Genomic DNA, 16601 nt, shown 5'->3' on the forward strand with positions numbered 1-16601 from the left:
AGGAAGAACATCCCAGTGTTTGCTGACAAAACAAAGCAAACTTGCCCGAGTCCTGGTCTGGGGCATCAGCCGCACATGCCACGTAGGTCTGAATGTATTCATGGCCTGTTTTCATGGCCTTTTTTTAGCTTTAGAAACAGCAGCTCTGCTCACCCCAGCTGCAGCTGCCAGCACTCTGCTGAGAGCAGAAGAGCCGTTTCCAGCTCTTTGTGAAAGTGGCTTAAGCTCCAGCCTCCACCAGCAACTGGGAGAAAGCTGCTCTGGGGGAAAATCTTCCCTCCTCTGCCAAGAGCTTCCCTCAAGATGAGAGAAGCTGGGTGCGATGCCTTGAGATATCTTAACTCAAATATAAGGCAGAACTAAATCCCTTGAGATGAGTTTTTTCAGAGGTCACTAGGCTTTGCCCACCCACGCGTGGTGGTGTGGTATGAATTAGTTTTTCTTCTTCCCCTCTTGGCTATATTTCAGTCTTGCCAAGAGCATATTTTCTTTCCCAGAAGCACATGCTTTGGAAATAGGAGCTCAGGGCAACCTTGTCCCCTTGCCTGAGCTGGTGTCCCGCAGATGGCCCTTGCTGTGGCTGCTCCCTGCTCCCCCAAGGACTGCTCAGCCCACACAGCACTTGCCAAAGCATTTGGGGCATCCACTGCCCAGCTCTGTCCAGACATGGAGACCTTGTCCGGGGACCTGGGGACACACTTCTCACAGAGGAATGATCTCACGGTCTTCTGTTTCTCATCTCACTCGATCAGATTGAAGAGCAGCCACTGTACGAGACCAACATCTACATGTACATCTACTTCGTCATTTTTATCATCTTTGGTGCTTTCTTCACTTTGAACCTCTTCATTGGTGTCATCATCGACAACTTCAATCAACAGAAGAAAAAGATAAGTATTTCCTGGGCCCTGGCTCCCACAGCTCCTGCTGCCTTCCAGGGTGCTGGTCCGGGACAGAGGGATACAGCTCACTAGGATAAGGTCATGGGATGAGAAGGTCCAAGACCACACTGTCTGGGCTCAGATAGACCCTAGGATCCCTCTGAAATCTGCACCCTGAATCACTGGCATTGATAAGTTATGTGGCTTTCCACAGAATGAACGAGTCAGGACAGCTGGACGAACAGCACACAGGGCTTGTGTCCTGGCTGTTACAGAGGCTTTCTCTTATGAAGGCAGAGGAACAGCGTGTGTGCAAGGGAGGAAGCGAGAGGGACCCTATTTTCTCTTGTCTGTGCCACAGCAGTTGTGGCTGTTTGCCTGTGTTGCTGCTGCTTTCTGCCAAAGCGCCCTGCAAAAGTCCCATGGGCAGAGCCAGGGTCTGTGGAGAAGCATGTTGTGGGAGCAGACTGACTGGCTGGCCCCATGCTCACTGAGGGCTTGAAGTCACTTTCCACTTCTAGGATGCTCCCAGAGGACAGATTATTTTCTTTTCTTTCCATGCCCTGCCCCAGGCCCTTCTCATGATTTTACCATATATTGGGGAGAGATTGAATGTCTGCTTTTAAGTGAGCAGTACAGGATTAATATCCCTTGATTGTTACGGGGGGAACTGGGTGGACCATGGGCAACCTTAGGTGGAGCAATGTTTGAGCAGAGCAAACTCTAAATGCCACTGAAGTGCTGCCTCACTCCTGGTGGGAGTCACGGTGGGACTTTATGGTGCAGACAAGCAAGGAGCTGGGGCAAACCCTGTGTGGGATACGGGGTGCCACAGATAGAGTCAGCAGGCAATGCCACGGGGCAAGAAGGCTGCATCTCACCTCTGCAGGAGAAAACCACAGTGCAGTGCTGGGGCTAGCACCTGCTGAGTGCTGTGAGCCAGGAGGAGGAAGGCAGAAAAGGGCAAGTGGGAAGGAAAGAGGCTTCACTAAATCAACACTGCTAGAAAGCTCGGTAGGAGTATGACTGGAGATGCTTGGTAAGAAGAGGTGAGTTCCCAAAACTAACAGTGGCAATTCCTTTTATACTTTGGAGGGAAAGACATCTTCATGACAGAAGAGCAGAAGAAATATTATAATGCCATGAAGAAGCTCGGCTCCAAAAAACCCCAGAAGCCCATCCCCAGACCCTCGGTATGTTGGGTTAATCACCCTTGGGTACTGCAGGGAGGGAGCACTTCAAGCTACCAACTGCCCTAAGGTAAACTAGAAGGGTCTAGGGATGAACGTCTGCCTACGCAAGAAGCCAAATCTTGGCTCCCCATCTCTGCTCTTCAGATGGGACCTTGCTGAGAGCTGGGGCTTCAGAGGAGGCCAGCACACCAGGCAGCCCCTTTTGGGTCTGTTCTTCAGTCCTGGATCCACTAGAGGGGCAAATGGGGTATTATCGTTTTTGTAAGGGTTGGCGTACAAGGTTTTCTCCTAGCTCAGCTCCCATCTCCCCTCAAAGGGAGTTAGACTCAGGGAACTGTCAGCTTTCAACACTTCTAGAAGGGAAACTGCTCCAGCTAATGTATATGCAATTTTGACTTGGGCTCGGTTTTGACAGACCAGTTCAAATGAGGCCTTTCCCCATACATTTATTTTTGTCCTGATGCATTAGCTGCAAATACACTTAGAAAGCAAATGGATCCTGAGCCCATACCCTTGGCTAGGTTGTTACAGCATTTGAGCCAGATGGGCTCCATTCTTCAAGGTACTGAGCAGCTTCCTCCCATACCAAGAGCTCATAGTGCCCATATCCGTGAGGCCCTGGCCACAACCCTGACATTTCCTGCATTCTTTTAAACATGGTTACTTCTTCTCTTTCTGTTGTCTTTGTTTTGTTTGTCTGTCACATGTTCGTACCACACCTCTGGTTCTCCAACATCACCCACGTGGCCCATATGACAGAATAAATTTCAAGGGATGGTGTTTGACTTTGTTACCAAGCAAGTGTTTGACATTACCATCATGATCCTGATATGTCTTAACATGGTGACCATGATGGTCGAAACAGATGATCAGAGTCAGTTCAAAACAGATGTCCTCTACAAGGTTAACCTGGTCTTCATTGTCATCTTCACCGGGGAGTGTGTGCTCAAAATGTTTGCCTTGCGCTACTACTACTTCACTATCGGATGGAACATCTTTGACTTTGTGGTGGTCATCCTCTCCATCGTAGGTAAGCCTTGCTGGCTCCACCAGCCCAGTTCCCATTCCTCAGGGACCCCACTGGCTAACAAAGAGTGGAAAAAATCTGGCTGATCCGCTGTGAGAAAGCCATCACTCACCACCCCCTTAAACGCACCCTCTGTGCAGGGCCAAGATGACAGGTTCCCCAAGACAAGATGGATGTGAGGCCACCCTGTGACACTAGGGCAGGATGAGGGGCTGGGGACATCTACTGCCTCCCCTGGGAATGGGGCTCCCCTCATCTCCCACATTGCCAGGCTGTGCTGCTGAAAAAGAGTTGCCATCATTTAACCTTTGCTCAGTGACATTTTTGGACGTATTCCTTTCACAACTGGAGGAGCAAGGAGAGCTGTGTGCTGCTCAGGGTGGCCTCATCCCCACTGTATCCCCACAACACTGGCAGACAGGGCAGTGCTCTCCTGGTGTGATGGGTGACCAAATCAATCCGCCTCCCTGTGACACTGCTGACTAGCAGACACTCTGCAACCCCATGGAGGTGTCAGTCTGGTCCTAGCATTACAATGCAGGACCGAGGGAGCCCTGGGGTTTGCTCAGCACCGTTTCCTCACATCTCTCTTCACTTCGATGTTTGGCACCAATGGTGCTCCAAGACAGGGAATAGCCCCAACTTGCCTGCCTTTGTCAGCTACATAGTGAGACAAACTCACCACTTCTTAATACTTTCACAGGTATCGTCCTCTCAGACATCATAGAGAAATATTTTGTATCACCCACCCTCTTCAGGGTCATCAGACTGGCAAGGATTGGCCGTGTCCTCCGGCTGATTCGAGGGGCAAAAGGCATCCGGACTCTCTTGTTCGCTCTGATGATGTCCCTGCCTGCCCTGTTCAACATTGGCCTCTTGCTTTTCCTTGTGATGTTCATCTACTCCATCTTTGGGATGTCCAACTTTGCCTACGTAAAGAAGGAGGCAGGGATTGACGACATCTTCAACTTTGAAACTTTTGGGAACAGCATCATCTGCCTCTTCCAGATCACTACATCAGCTGGATGGGATGGCCTCCTTAGCCCTATCCTGAACAGCGGCCCCCCTGACTGTGACCCAGACCTAGAAAACCCTGGCAGTTCGATAAAAGGGAACTGTGGCAATCCCTCCATCGGTATCTTCTTTTTCTGCAGCTACATTATCATTTCCTTTCTTATCGTGGTGAACATGTACATTGCCATCATCCTGGAGAACTTCAACGTGGCCACAGAGGAGAGCAGTGAGCCCCTCTGTGAAGATGATTTTGAAATGTTCTATGAAATTTGGGAGAAGTTTGACCCAGATGCCACCCAGTTCATTGCGTACAGCACCTTGTCTGACTTTGTAGACACCTTACAGGAGCCACTCAGAATTCCCAAGCCAAACAAGATCAAACTAATCACCATGGATCTACCAATGGTTGCTGGGGACAAAATCCACTGTCTGGATATCCTCTTTGCCCTGACTAAGGAAGTTCTGGGAGACTCAGGAGAGATGGATGCCTTGAAAGACACCATGGAGGAGAAGTTTATGGCTGCAAATCCTTCGAAGGTTTCCTATGAACCCATCACTACCACTCTGAAAAGGAAACACGAGGAAGTGTGTGCCACAAAAATCCAAAGAGCTTTCCGGAGGTACCTCCTGAGGCGCTCAGTGAAGCAAGCCTCCTACATGTACAGGCACAGTAAAGACGAGGATGCCCTGACAGAGGAAGCACCCGAGAAAGAAGGCCTGATTGCAACTAAAATGAATGAGATGTATGGGAACAGTGGGACAGATGCAGGCACAGCCCCTGCCTTTAATCTTACCCCTGTTCCAAGCTCAGAGACTCAACGTGCTCCTGGTGAAGCAAAGAAATGGGAGGAGGAACGTGTTGTGAAAGAGTCGTTGGTATAACAGAAAGCGTTTTCCATCTCTCATCACCACAAAGCCTGAAAAGACTCCATTTGTATCTCTGCTCCAAGAACTCTTCCATATCCAGATCAATAGATCTTAGATATTGAGCTGATTTCAGATATTTCAAGTATATATATCTTAACTTTTGAAGCAGGATCTCTTAATGAGATCCTGTTTTTTATAGTTCTCTGCACTTATGAAGAATTTAAATATTTTTCTTATGAGATTTAAATGTGAAATCTCTCTATTGCTGGTGAAAGAGAAATATTTTAGTTTTGAAATGATGTAGTCATGGTAACTATATTTTTCAGACATTGATGAATGACTGTCCTTTTATTTAAAGTAATTATTTATTAATATTATTTCACAATTAAAAAAACTTTTTGCATATTATTCTTACAGAGTGCATCCAGGTAGCCAGTGAAAGATGAGCCAAATGAGAAAATATTAAGAATAAATACAGAAATGACAAGGTTTTGTGAACAAAAATCTCCAATGTCTTAAAGTAGCACTTTTCTTTTGAATATTTGAATAAGCTTTACAGATTTTTGTTATATACAGAGAAAGTGCAATTATGTCTTAAAGTTTTGTTTGCATAGCCAAAACAAAGCATCTGCAGATATGTTCTCAGGGTTGAATATTAATTTTTAAAGGTCTCTGAATATGTGTTGAAATCATAAACTATTCAGATCTGTACAGTACAAATGTAAGTTGTATTTATATTCATGCTTCTTTTCTGTTTTCCCGTTTCATCTAGATTATGGGACAGGAAAGCAATGGACAAAAATAGTGTTTGGAGAACGTCCTCCAAGAATCCCCAGTCCTTGTAACAAAACCGCCTCTAGTGTTTCTTCGAGCCCCGTAACAAGCGGAAATCTCCCGCTGAAGTACCTTTGGTTACTGTTAGTTAATGAGACACATCCCTGGTGATTGGAGCAGGCCTTTAAATGGCTTTTGTAGCAAGCTGCTTCAACAGGTACCCTTAAATCCCATCTGCCCCTGAGAGTGGGGATCCTTGCCCAAAGCAATGAAGGCTCCCAAGGAGGGGGGGTTGTACTGAGCCATGTGTCTTGCTCCATACGTTGCCTTGCTCAGTGTGGTGTTGTCCAAGGCCACGTCGTGTTGTAAAGTCTGGTCTGAGTTGGAGGGCCTTTGGTTTTTGGCGTGCCTGGCACATACGGAAGTGTAGGGGTGGCAAGGGTGTGCATGGCTCTGGAGACATCGCCGTGCATGGTGGCATGTGCCAGGGTGTCTGTAGAGCTGGGGCCACAGGCAAAGCCCAGTGACTTGAGGCTGGCCAGCTGCAAGCAGGCCCTTGCCAGGAGGCCCAGTGGTAAAGGGTTTAGCCACCACTTATATGGGTGTCCAAAAGGAAAGTAAATTGGGAAAACATGGAGATAGGCCAGAGTTCAGGCAAAAATTTTATTTCTGGACCACTGTCTGTCTTAAAAAGTGAAAAAAGCACTTGAGATAAAAAAGAACGTGAACCAAAAAACTTTTTTTTTTCAGTTAAAACAAGGGCTATTTCTTGAAGCCAGAGGGTCTGTCATTTTTTTTTCTTGGGCAGATTTTGGCTCCAAGCTGTCACGGACATCCCATGTTCATGTTGGCCAGGAGAGGTGCTAAGCTTGTTCACATCTGTATGCTTTCGCCCAGGCAGCAAGGTCATTCTGCTCGTCATGTAATGCTGTGCTGTGCTTTCATTTCGATGTGTGTAGGGTGACGCTCCCTGGAATAGGAGCCTGAGCTATTTACTATGTGATATGATGCTTTAAATTGCATTTACGTGGGAAGCATCCATGGCACAGTGGTTTCCAGCCTGGACTGTGATTAACAATCAATGCTGCTTGTACATATGTGTCGTCAGTGATGGAAAAATGCCAAAGAGCAGAATTCATTTGAGCTAAAGCCATTTTTCTTTGTACATTTCTTAAAATAAATGACTGTAAATGATCTATTATTACGTTCTCAAATGTGTTAATGTGTGATAGAAGAGGAAATGTTTTCACTACCCTTGGGAAGGCCAAGCTGCTGGAAAAAACCTGCCCCCCCCCCGCTAAAGGCCCCTTCCCTTTGCTCTAGGCCAGAGCCGGGGAGCCTCTGTGAGCTGCCGTGCCTGGAAACCCGCCATCCTCAGCAGGACCCATAGCAGATCTTCAAAGTCAGGGAGAGGCTGGAATAGCCCTAATCTGGGCACGTCCTGCAGGAAAGACCCCTGGGCTGAAACCTTCCCCCAGCACCTCCAACCCAACCAGACCCTCGAGCCTCCATGCTTCTGGTGTATGCTGGTCCCCTGCTATGGGGTCTGTGGGCTCCCCACGATCTCCAGCCGACCTGCAGCAAGGTGCCCCGATGTCTCCATGGGCTGCTGCAGTAGATTATGCCAAGGAGGAGAGGGCTGGGTCCCACTGGCTGTGCAGGAGCCCTTTAGTGCTGGAAGGAGAAGGTAGCAGTGAATGAAGGACATTTCTGTGTCAAAGGGAGGCCAGAGCCGCCTCTGGCACCCACCTGCATCCCAAAGGACCACAGTTTGCCCCACTGCTGTTTTCTCTCCCCCTGGAACAGTGTGTCCCGGGGCTTCATGTAATTCAAGTTGAGAGTATCACTGCTCCAGAGCAGTGGTGTGCTGGGCGAATGAGGTGGCACGACCCCGTGTCCTCCTGCAACTGCAGAAAGGACGGCGATGAAACTCAAGCCATGATGAATAGGGATGGGCTGGCAGAGGACACAGCTGCCTGACAGCTGGCTGCTCCATCTCCAAGAGGCCGCCTTTCCCCTCCTGAATGCAGCTGGGCTACCATGCTACACAAGCTGGGAGCTACTGGGTGCTGCAGGCTGAAGCAGGGTAGCAATGTAGCTGCAGCATAACCCCACGGGATGAGATACAAGGACATGGGGTCACTACCCACCGGACGCTTTTCACAAGATCATCGTGTCTCCCAAATACTATGCTGCTGGGTAAGAGCGGGGCTTGCACAGGGGAAAATGGGACCCTCTTGCCAGACCTCCAAAATGCAATCTGCACCTATTTGCAGGTGCTAAGGAGCCAGCAGGAAGAGTGGGATAGATATGTCCGCTATCACTGTACACCCTCTTTAGTGCGTGCCATGGCCTAGTTTAGTGGGTCCCGGTTTTACCCCATGAGACTCCACAGGGCTTTCCAGGGTATCTCCACCCCTGGGCTGGCTCACAGCTTGTTATTTCTGAGCTAGATCATCAGAGAGTCAGCAGGAGAGCCACAAGATGTTTGAGGACCCCTTGGAACTGGCCTTCCAGTGTGGGCCTGCAAAGATACCTGCAGGGCAGCAAACAGCAATCTCTGTCTTGCCCAGTCTCAGACAAAGCTGAATCCAACCCCATAGGTTTATAAAAATCCCTCCTGGGTATCCTCCATCACTTCAGTCTTGGTGAAAGGCTAAGCCGCACCAGGCTGTGCTGGCAACACAGGCAGCCCACACTGGCTTTTTCTCAGCAAGGTCAGGGGGGCTAGCATCAGAGACTCAGCAGTGCAGCCCCAGCAGGTAGAGGAGGCCCATGTCTAAGCTAACTTCACAGTCTGGCAATGGGCAACTTCATTGCTTGCAGGCCAGAGCCCAAAGCACACACGGACATACATCTCCAGGCTGCAGTGACACCTCCTGACTGCTGTGTAGCTGCATTCCTTGGCTGTCCATGTTCACAGTGTTGTGCCAATGTACAGCACCTTGTACAGTACAACCTGTCCAAGACAAGGATGCAAGCTGGCTGCACATAAGTACAGTGTTTGTTCCACTGGGAAGAGCCACCTCTCCCATCTCTCTTCTTTCTCTCCTGAGACCACTTTTGCTCTGAAAACCTTTATTTCAGGCCCTTCTTGGTTAACATTCCTCAGATAAGGAGAGACCCACACCACAGCCACTGGGTACTCAGAGCCTGGAAGAAAAATCTGCAGAAGGTCTAAGGTTTGGGGAAGCCCCAAGCGAAGAAACCTGGGCTCTGGGGACCATGGTGGCTGGCAAAAGTACCCAAAAGTGTTTTTTCGCATGGAGTTACAGTTCAGTGCTTGCAAACAGGCTGTGAAGTGCAGGGGGAGGCATGTCGTGGCATGGCATGAAGAGGAACCATATTTTTGTGTTAGAGTAGAAGGGGATATGGCCTAACTCTAGGTGCCACTTTGTACTTGCACAGACGGTGGCTGTCTCCAAAGGACTCAAGCAGAAAAATCTCCCTGACGGCAAAAGAGCATATGCAGAAGACCAGGCACAGCTGGCATCGAGGGAGGTAAGTCCTGCATTTTGATCATCTTTCGACTTGTCTGGTTTTCACCCAGCAAGATCCTTCCCTGGACTGGCAGCTGCCGGGACTGTCCAGGACACAGTGAGCTGTAGTGCGGGACGTGAGCTGGGGTACAGAGCTCTGCGGCAACCCACGGTGAGCAAAAGGTGAGCAAAGAGCAGGTGAAATCCTGCCCCCTCCCTACCTAAACCATGCCCCTCTCTTGCTGCGCTTCACACGCTGTTGGGCTTTTGCAGCTAGGCCAACACCAACCCCTATTTGCTGGCTAAACAGCTAAGCGTTTCTCATCACCTGCAACAGATACCCCACGGGAGGCCTGGGTCCAGTCCTGCCTTGTCGGGGGGTGACCACCATCCTCTGCCCCATACTTGGAGGTGGCAATGCCAGAGGTAGCACCCAGGTTCCTTGGCACTGCGCTGACCTCGGTGGCCCCCTCTAATATGATGGGGCAGCAGGTTCTGCATCACTGAGGGTTTAGCAGCCGGGCTTGTCTCCAAGTTGCAGGCATAAACCGTGGTCACCCACAACAACCTTCGTCAGCCAGCGCTGCCGTGATGAGTGCAGCCCAGAGATACAAGGCAGAACATCTTCGCACATCGCTGCCAAGCCCAAAGGCAGCAGCAGGCACAAGCTCAGCCCACCCCAGCGTCTGTGTTGCATTCAAAACTGGGCCCCAGGGAAAGTCCCCACTGAGCCCGATTTACATGAGCAGGAAAGGGGCTGTCTCGCAGAGCAGCAGCTTTGCCATTTTTAGCCAGGGAGGCCAGGCTGGTCAGGGTGGTCACTGTGTTTTGCAGAACTGGAGACTGGATGTTTCCCTGCTGTTTGTAGTGAAATATGGCTGCTGTTTCCAAGAGGCTATGGGTGCTCTGGACGAACCTCTGGATGATAGCTCTGGTCACAGGTAGGCATCAAATCTGGGCTTTGCATTAAGAGAGGGTCTAAGAGCTGCTAAAGCAAGGAAACATGCACTGAGGGGATCAGTGCAGCAGGTGACTTCATTCAGCACTGGCTTTAAATGACTTATATTCAAGCTTTGCAATCCCCACTCTCAGTCCTGCTTTTTGCACAAAACAAGACTTGGGCTCAGCAGAGCAGGGTGAGCCAGGGGAGGCCCACATGGGCCAAGCTCGAAGTGTGACTCAGGCTTAGGGGAATATACCACACTGTTTTCCGTTGCTGCAAGGGAGGTGGAAAGTGTCACGGGATGCAGCAGTCTCAGCCGGACAATATGGGAGACCTCTCGGCAGAGCTGCATGCTTGGTTGGTCACAGCTGGCCAGCCAGCATGGGAAATGGAGACCCCAGGACCCAACTGGTGTGGGGCCTTCATGGCTGTGGATGCAGGTGGGAGGAAAAAGGATTTCACCATTTATTGCTCTCTAAGGTCCAAGGATGGGCACAAGATGGAGCTGGCTGGGACCAGCCCATCACTGAGGCTGTGGCTGAAACACATCTCTTTACTCATCAGGGTTCAGTGGTCAGGAGCTGCAGAGACATGGGAGCAAAGAGGCTTTTGGGGTGCTTTAGGGGCACTGAAGCAGGATAGCCCAGAACCCTGGGCAGCATTTGCTCCAGCCCGTCTCATCAGCTGAGATGGGACAGCTGTGACGTTGACATACCACGGGGCAGCTGGGCCTGAACCACAAGGGGAGCTGGTCCTGGAGTTAGTTAATGAAGCTGCCCAAGACCAGTTACACAGGCAAAGTGCTGGTTCCCTGTGCCACCAGTTTAAACACACACCCCAACTCCTGTCCCTTTGCTTCCCCTCCTCCTTGGGGCAGGGACTTCTGTGCACTCAGGAGAACCTTTAAAGCAAATTTCTATTTGGTTACCACCCGAGTGTGCACTGTTTTGAGGTCCTGGTCCTGGCTCACTGGATCCGCTGGCTCACAGGGTTATATCACAAGTCTCGCAGTGCTGGAAATGCCTCTGCAGCCTCCACTGGTGGCTTCAAGGGAGGCCAGAGGAAGCTCAGTCTGTCTGCTGCTGGCTAGTGCCTAGCTCTTGCAATTGTAATTGAAAGTTTGGCTGTGGGGGGCTGCGAGGTGAGAAATCAGCCTAGTTCTTCATTCAGAAACACCAAAAAACTCAGAGGGAAAATCCTGCTATGCTCTGATCTACACCAGCCCTGCACCAGGATAAAGTACATCTCTCCATCTCAGAAAAAAAATGAAATAAAGCTGGAGAGAAGCGCAAGGAGGGGAGAGTTTGTAGAGAGGTAGACATTGGAGATGGACAGGGCCTGGAAAGCAGAGCAACCTGGTCCTGGGAGAGGCTCTGGGGCAGCTAGGGAAGCCCAGGACTGAGCCAGGACATCCCTGCAGGCTGCTCTTTGGGGTAGGGAGATCTGCACCAGGTCACAGGGCTCTGAGCAAAGCTTAGGCTTGCAATTGAACAACGGCTTCTTCTGGGGACTTCTGCGGCAGCCCGAACCCGCTGGGATGCGGTGCAACCCCCACCTCTGAGCCAGAGTTCCCCGCAGTGGGGTTTAGCTGATGTTCATTAAACGGACAGAAATGGGCACTGAAGCGATGCAGTAAACAGAGCTGGTGCTTCCGGCCCAGCTGCAGCAGGAGGAAACGAGGCACCTAAACCACAGGGCACAGGAGCTGCGGGCAGGGGGACCCGCACAGCATGCAAGGGACCAGTGAGCCAGGGGCTCCCGGGGTTCACCGCGGTTCCTGCACTGTGCCGCAGGTCCAAGCTCCATGTGTGCACCCAGCCCTTGCCTTGTAGGGCCCCCCTGGTCCCTAAGGCTAAAAGCCCTCCTAGCCATCAAGCAACCCAAATCCTACAGAAGCCCCAGCAGGGAAAGTGTTTCTGATTGATTCATATGCAAAAACGGAGACAGGTGACCTCTCAGTGGGCCCAGATGGGCTGAGATCTCCATCTCTTTCCCTGTGAAAGATTGCAGTTAAGGTACTGCCTCTTCCTGGAGGGGTTCAAACCCGCCACTGCCAGCCATGTGATAAGTCAGCCCAGTTTTGTATCAGCCCCATTGCACAGCAATTAAATATTCACACGGAGAGTTTGTGGGTGGCTCTCTGGCTGAGCAGCTAGAGGATGCACTTGCAAGTGAGGGACTAGGACTCCTGCTCCAAAGGATGCTGAAGTCTTTCTTTTTTTTCCCCCCATGCAATAGCAGGAAGTGCTCATCTATGTCCTCAGAGGGGGGAAATGTCCAAGTCATGAAACTACAGACAATTTCATACCTCAGCCTCTCTGACACAGGAAATGTTCACTGATGTTGATGTTGATGTTGTGATGGAGCCCTAGAGTCTGCCTAGACTTTTTCTGCAAGGCTTCATCGGAACATCAACCAGAAAGCAGCCCTGTTCAGTTAGAAAAAATTCAAGAAACAGGATGGAATAGAAGGGTTTGTACCCAAATCACACTGCACTGTGTCCTTGCTAGTAGGCCTTGTCCTCTGAGTAGTGGCTCTGGTTGGGATGCTTCTGCAAGAAGGTTTGACTTTTCTCCTTCCAGACTTTTCTCCTTCTCTATCATGCGTGAGACTCAGAGACTTGCTTCTCCTGGGTCAGCACCCAAAATAGTCTGGTCCCTTGGAGATGGGGTTTCGCTTGTCCTAGAAAGAAGAGGCAGCCAAGCCTTTGAGCTGTAACCTTCTGGGCTTTGGGGAACAAGGACAGAGACCCCAAGTCCCTGCCCCCCAGCTGGATGGAGGATGAGGATGAGGAAGAATGGAAGATGAGGCTGAGTCCTGACAGTGCTGTGGGTTTGGCTGGGAGTTTTGAAGCTGCCCCTGAGTTAGACTAGGTTCGATAGAGATGGAGCCTGTGTTTGGAGCAAAGGGCCCAAACTGTAGGATGTGGAACATCCTACACAAGCTCATCCTACATGAGCTCATGACTGCTATTTCAGGCCCCTTTTCTTGTCTTGCAGGTGGAATCTCAGCAGCCGAGAACAGCACTTGGAGCAATGCAAGTGAGTAACATCTCGGGCCCCTCAGGCTCTTCCCTATGCATGTCTCAGTGGCCCCTTCCCATCCCCAATGGCTATGCTACAAAGGCAATGGTCCCCTGCAGAACTAGAGACATCTCCATCACCACACCCTTCCTCCAGCATCTCATGAACCTTGGATGTGCCAAGCCATGGGACCAGCAGGACTCAAGACTTCTTCAATCCCACCTCTGTTCAGACATGTTACACAGGGACGACCAGGAGGCGTGATGCTTGTCTAACTGTGTCATGGCCCGGACCATAAACCATGTGCCTAATTCTTCTACCTACTTCATGCTAAAATTGTTGGCAGAGCATTTACCCCAAGCACTGGGTTAACTGAATAAACCTTTAAAATTGTGCTTGATGATGTTGAGGTGAATCCCAGGCTGTGATCTCCTCTGCAGCATTTCCCCAGCCCTGTGTCTAGCTCTCGTTCTGCAAAGCAGGATCAGTTTTGGCTTTCCCAAGAACCTGAGCAGTTTTCCTTCATGTTTGCAGAGCCTGTAGCACAGCTCAGGACTAGACAATCGATTCATGCACATGCGGTTTGTGACATTCTCATCTTCAGGGCATTAATCACGAATTCTGCAACCCCAGTTTAGCTCTGAAAGCAAAATACAGGCAAAAACACAAAATACACTAAATAAAACACAATACAAAAAATGCGCAAGTGATGAGGACAAAAGCCAGCTGAAGACATGGCTCTGTACTTGCAAATGCTACATAGTGCATGTCAGCTCCTATAACTCCATGACAGGCAGCACTTGGGAGTCAAGCTGGGACTAACAGGATAAACTGAACTCCGTGGGGTTTTGCTTCTAATGCTTTTAGGTGCTTGGGCTCTGGGCCCTGGTTCATGTCCTACAAGGTGGCAGGAGAGCTATTAGCAGAGGCTTTTGCATAAAGCAGTAAGCTGCTTAGAGCTGCTGATTTAGAGAGCATGTAGAATACTTCTATTTCATCACTCATGTTTTAATTATGTAAACCAAAAACAATGCAAGAAAATCAAGTCTGGCAGCCATATTAGCAGCTGGAATTAAGTTGTGTTTTAGAGGAAAGCACCAATTATGATGAATGTGTACAGGCAACTAACAAATTTTGAATGTGTGTAAGTGACTATTAAAGGCCATGGAACTGTGTCTGGAAACGAAGACATCACCTATGAAGGGATTCTGAGTAAATAGCAAATTAATACATTTCTTTATCACTTTAGGAGGGCAGCTAGATTGTTCATAGACAGGAGTGGGAGCAGGCAATAAATATCCCAGGGAAGCCATTTCTACTGAAAATTGGAGTTTCCACTAAAGGAATATTTTCACAGAAAGTCTCTGATAGCCACTGCAAATGCTGCTGCTTTTTCAAAACAAAGCTAAATGCTCCAGAAAAGCATCATGCATTAGAATGGAAAGCTCCTGATTCAGAGGATGCTGGGGGTGTATCGCAGGGGCTATGGCATCTCCATTTCTCTGGTGAAGCTGTGTCCTCCCAGGGTGCTGGGACCCCACACTCACATGGCCAGCCCAGTGTTCCCTTATATTAATCTTAAGAGCAATTTCTTCTCTTCCTATGTTGCGCTGGTTGAGGGGTGCCCCAGGGAGGGCTGCGCTCAGGTGGGGAGCAGGCTGTGAGCACCCTTCTCTCCCAGCAGATGCTACATGCTCCAGGTCCCACCAGCACCCGCGCTACGTGGCAGCCAAGAGGAACACGCCCGTCCACTTCATCTGCTACGCTCTCGAGCCTGAGCACATGCAGTGGTACAAAATGGTGGAGGGCAGCAACCATCTCTACAAGCTGGATGGCAGCACCTCCCACTTCAGTGTAGAGTGGAAGGAGAACTTCATCAACCTCACCATCTTCAGGATCACCTATGAGGACAATGGCATCTACGTGTGTGACAGTAAAAACCTCACGGAGGAGAAGAAGCAGACGCACATATGTGGGACCGAGCTCAGAGTCACGGGTGAGTGAGAGCACTCCATATGCCCTGCTCACCTCTGTACATTCGCCAACCCCTTCATGCCCCAGACAATGCTTTTTCTCCATATACACCTCTCACTTTTCTCCCTCCATATGAGCCCCACATTGTGCCTTTGTGCATCTACCTCTCCCTAATGCCTGTGAGATCACTTTGGATACAACTTGGGATGTCCCATGGCACCACAGTCACTTTGTTGCACACTACCAGCCAACCAAGCAGCGAAATAACCCCCCTGATTTGCCATAGCTGGTCTGCACCACATCCCAGGGACTGCATTTCCCTCATCAATCACATTCTACTGGTCCTGGTCAATGATAGGTCTTTCCCACCATATCTCATCTCAGAGCTACTCCCTGGGGCCATTCCTGGCAGGTTTCTGCAATTCTCAGGTCTCTCCCTGAGGATGAGGATATGTTGCAAAGCTCCCCACAGCTCTGTCAACACATCTGCCTTGGCATGAACCCATGACCATAGCAAGCTCGTCCCCTTTCCCCAGCAGGCTGGCACTGAGATGGGGCTCAAGACTTCTCCCTATCCTCCTAGGTTACAGCAACATCCAGCAGGTCCAGAGCAGGAACACCCTGAAAGACGCTATCATCATCATCCAGTCCATCCTGCTGGTCATCTTCATCAGCGTTCCCATGCTCTTCTTCCTAGATAAAGTGAGTGATAGTAACTCCAGTAGTGGGGATGTCCCCAGCTTTGCCATGGCCTTTTTCATAGCGGTATTCCCCACAAGCCTGGTACCTGGCCAGGGCAGTGAGGACACCACTAGGGAAGGGGATGAGGAGGTACTGTTTTCTGGGGACATTGCACGGGGTCCCCTGCACCCCATGACATAACCTGCACCAGTGGTTATATGGGTGATGGTGTCACCCAGCCTGTGACTCTCCTCTCTGCAGGGTGACGGCAAGGAAAGCCCCGAGGAGGACCACACTTATGAGGTAAATAGAAATATCTCTATTATATTGGCTTAATCATTGAAATAGCCTATAGTGTCCTTATGGGTGTCTGGTAGGTACCAGAAGCCCTTGCAGGGTGTACTAGGGCATCTTCCTCCCAAGTGTCTGTTACGCATCAGCCTTGAAGAGCTTCTCATAAAAACAAGCCAAGCTCTGAGCACTTGCAGCCTTCTGTCTCCATCTTTTCCCCTCTCAGAGACTGCCCTGATCTCCAGGGAGATCATCTAGAGATAGGCCTCTACCCATGGGTATAGGAGGGGGGAATGTGCCACAGCTGGTGCCACGCTCCCCATCATGTTTCTCAGCCTCATTCCTCTTGCCACAGGGCCTGGAAGTGGAACAGATGGCCACCTACGAGGACATTACTCCTTTCCGGGATGTGAAGGCCAAATGGACAGTAGGGGAGCATCCGGGTGAGGAGTGA

General features: G+C 50.1%; 2 protein-coding genes across 4 annotated transcripts in view; both read left to right on the forward strand.

Annotated features, from left to right (window-relative positions):
• SCN4A (sodium voltage-gated channel alpha subunit 4) overlaps window positions 1–6942 on the forward strand; it is a 46167-nt gene extending 39225 nt beyond the window's left edge. For all 3 annotated transcript variants that reach the window (XM_062595891.1, XM_062595889.1, XM_062595890.1), the window contains 4 exons: window positions 753–890; window positions 1970–2074; window positions 2834–3104; window positions 3805–6942. In XM_062595891.1, the coding sequence (XP_062451875.1) occupies window positions 753–890; window positions 1970–2074; window positions 2834–3104; window positions 3805–4997 (1707 nt within the window). In that variant the 3' untranslated portion in view covers window positions 4998–6942. The remainder of the gene's footprint in view (window positions 1–752; window positions 891–1969; window positions 2075–2833; window positions 3105–3804) is intronic.
• A 3167-nt stretch (window positions 6943–10109) lies between these two features.
• Window positions 10110–16601, forward strand: CD79B (CD79b molecule). The gene is made up of 6 exons (XM_062595847.1): window positions 10110–10176; window positions 13178–13219; window positions 14886–15197; window positions 15759–15877; window positions 16118–16159; window positions 16503–16601. Exons 1-6 carry the CDS (start codon window positions 10110–10112, stop codon window positions 16599–16601), a joined length of 681 nt encoding a protein of 226 aa, XP_062451831.1.

The sequence above is a fragment of the Rhea pennata genome, chromosome 26 (genome assembly GCF_028389875.1).
Source record: "Rhea pennata isolate bPtePen1 chromosome 26, bPtePen1.pri, whole genome shotgun sequence".
Taxonomy (NCBI): domain Eukaryota; kingdom Metazoa; phylum Chordata; class Aves; order Rheiformes; family Rheidae; genus Rhea; species Rhea pennata.

Bases quoted from the DNA above. Each gene is read 5' to 3' on its own strand.
- CD79B (XM_062595847.1), top strand. From the start codon at position 10,110: ATGGCTGCTGTTTCCAAGAGGCTATGGGTGCTCTGGACGAACCTCTGG. The intron at 13,220-14,885 runs GTGAGTAACATC...CTCTCCCAGCAG, and splicing joins CAGCACTTGGAGCAATGCAA to ATGCTACATGCTCCAGGTCC. The intron at 16,160-16,502 runs GTAAATAGAAAT...CTCTTGCCACAG, and splicing joins AGGAGGACCACACTTATGAG to GGCCTGGAAGTGGAACAGAT.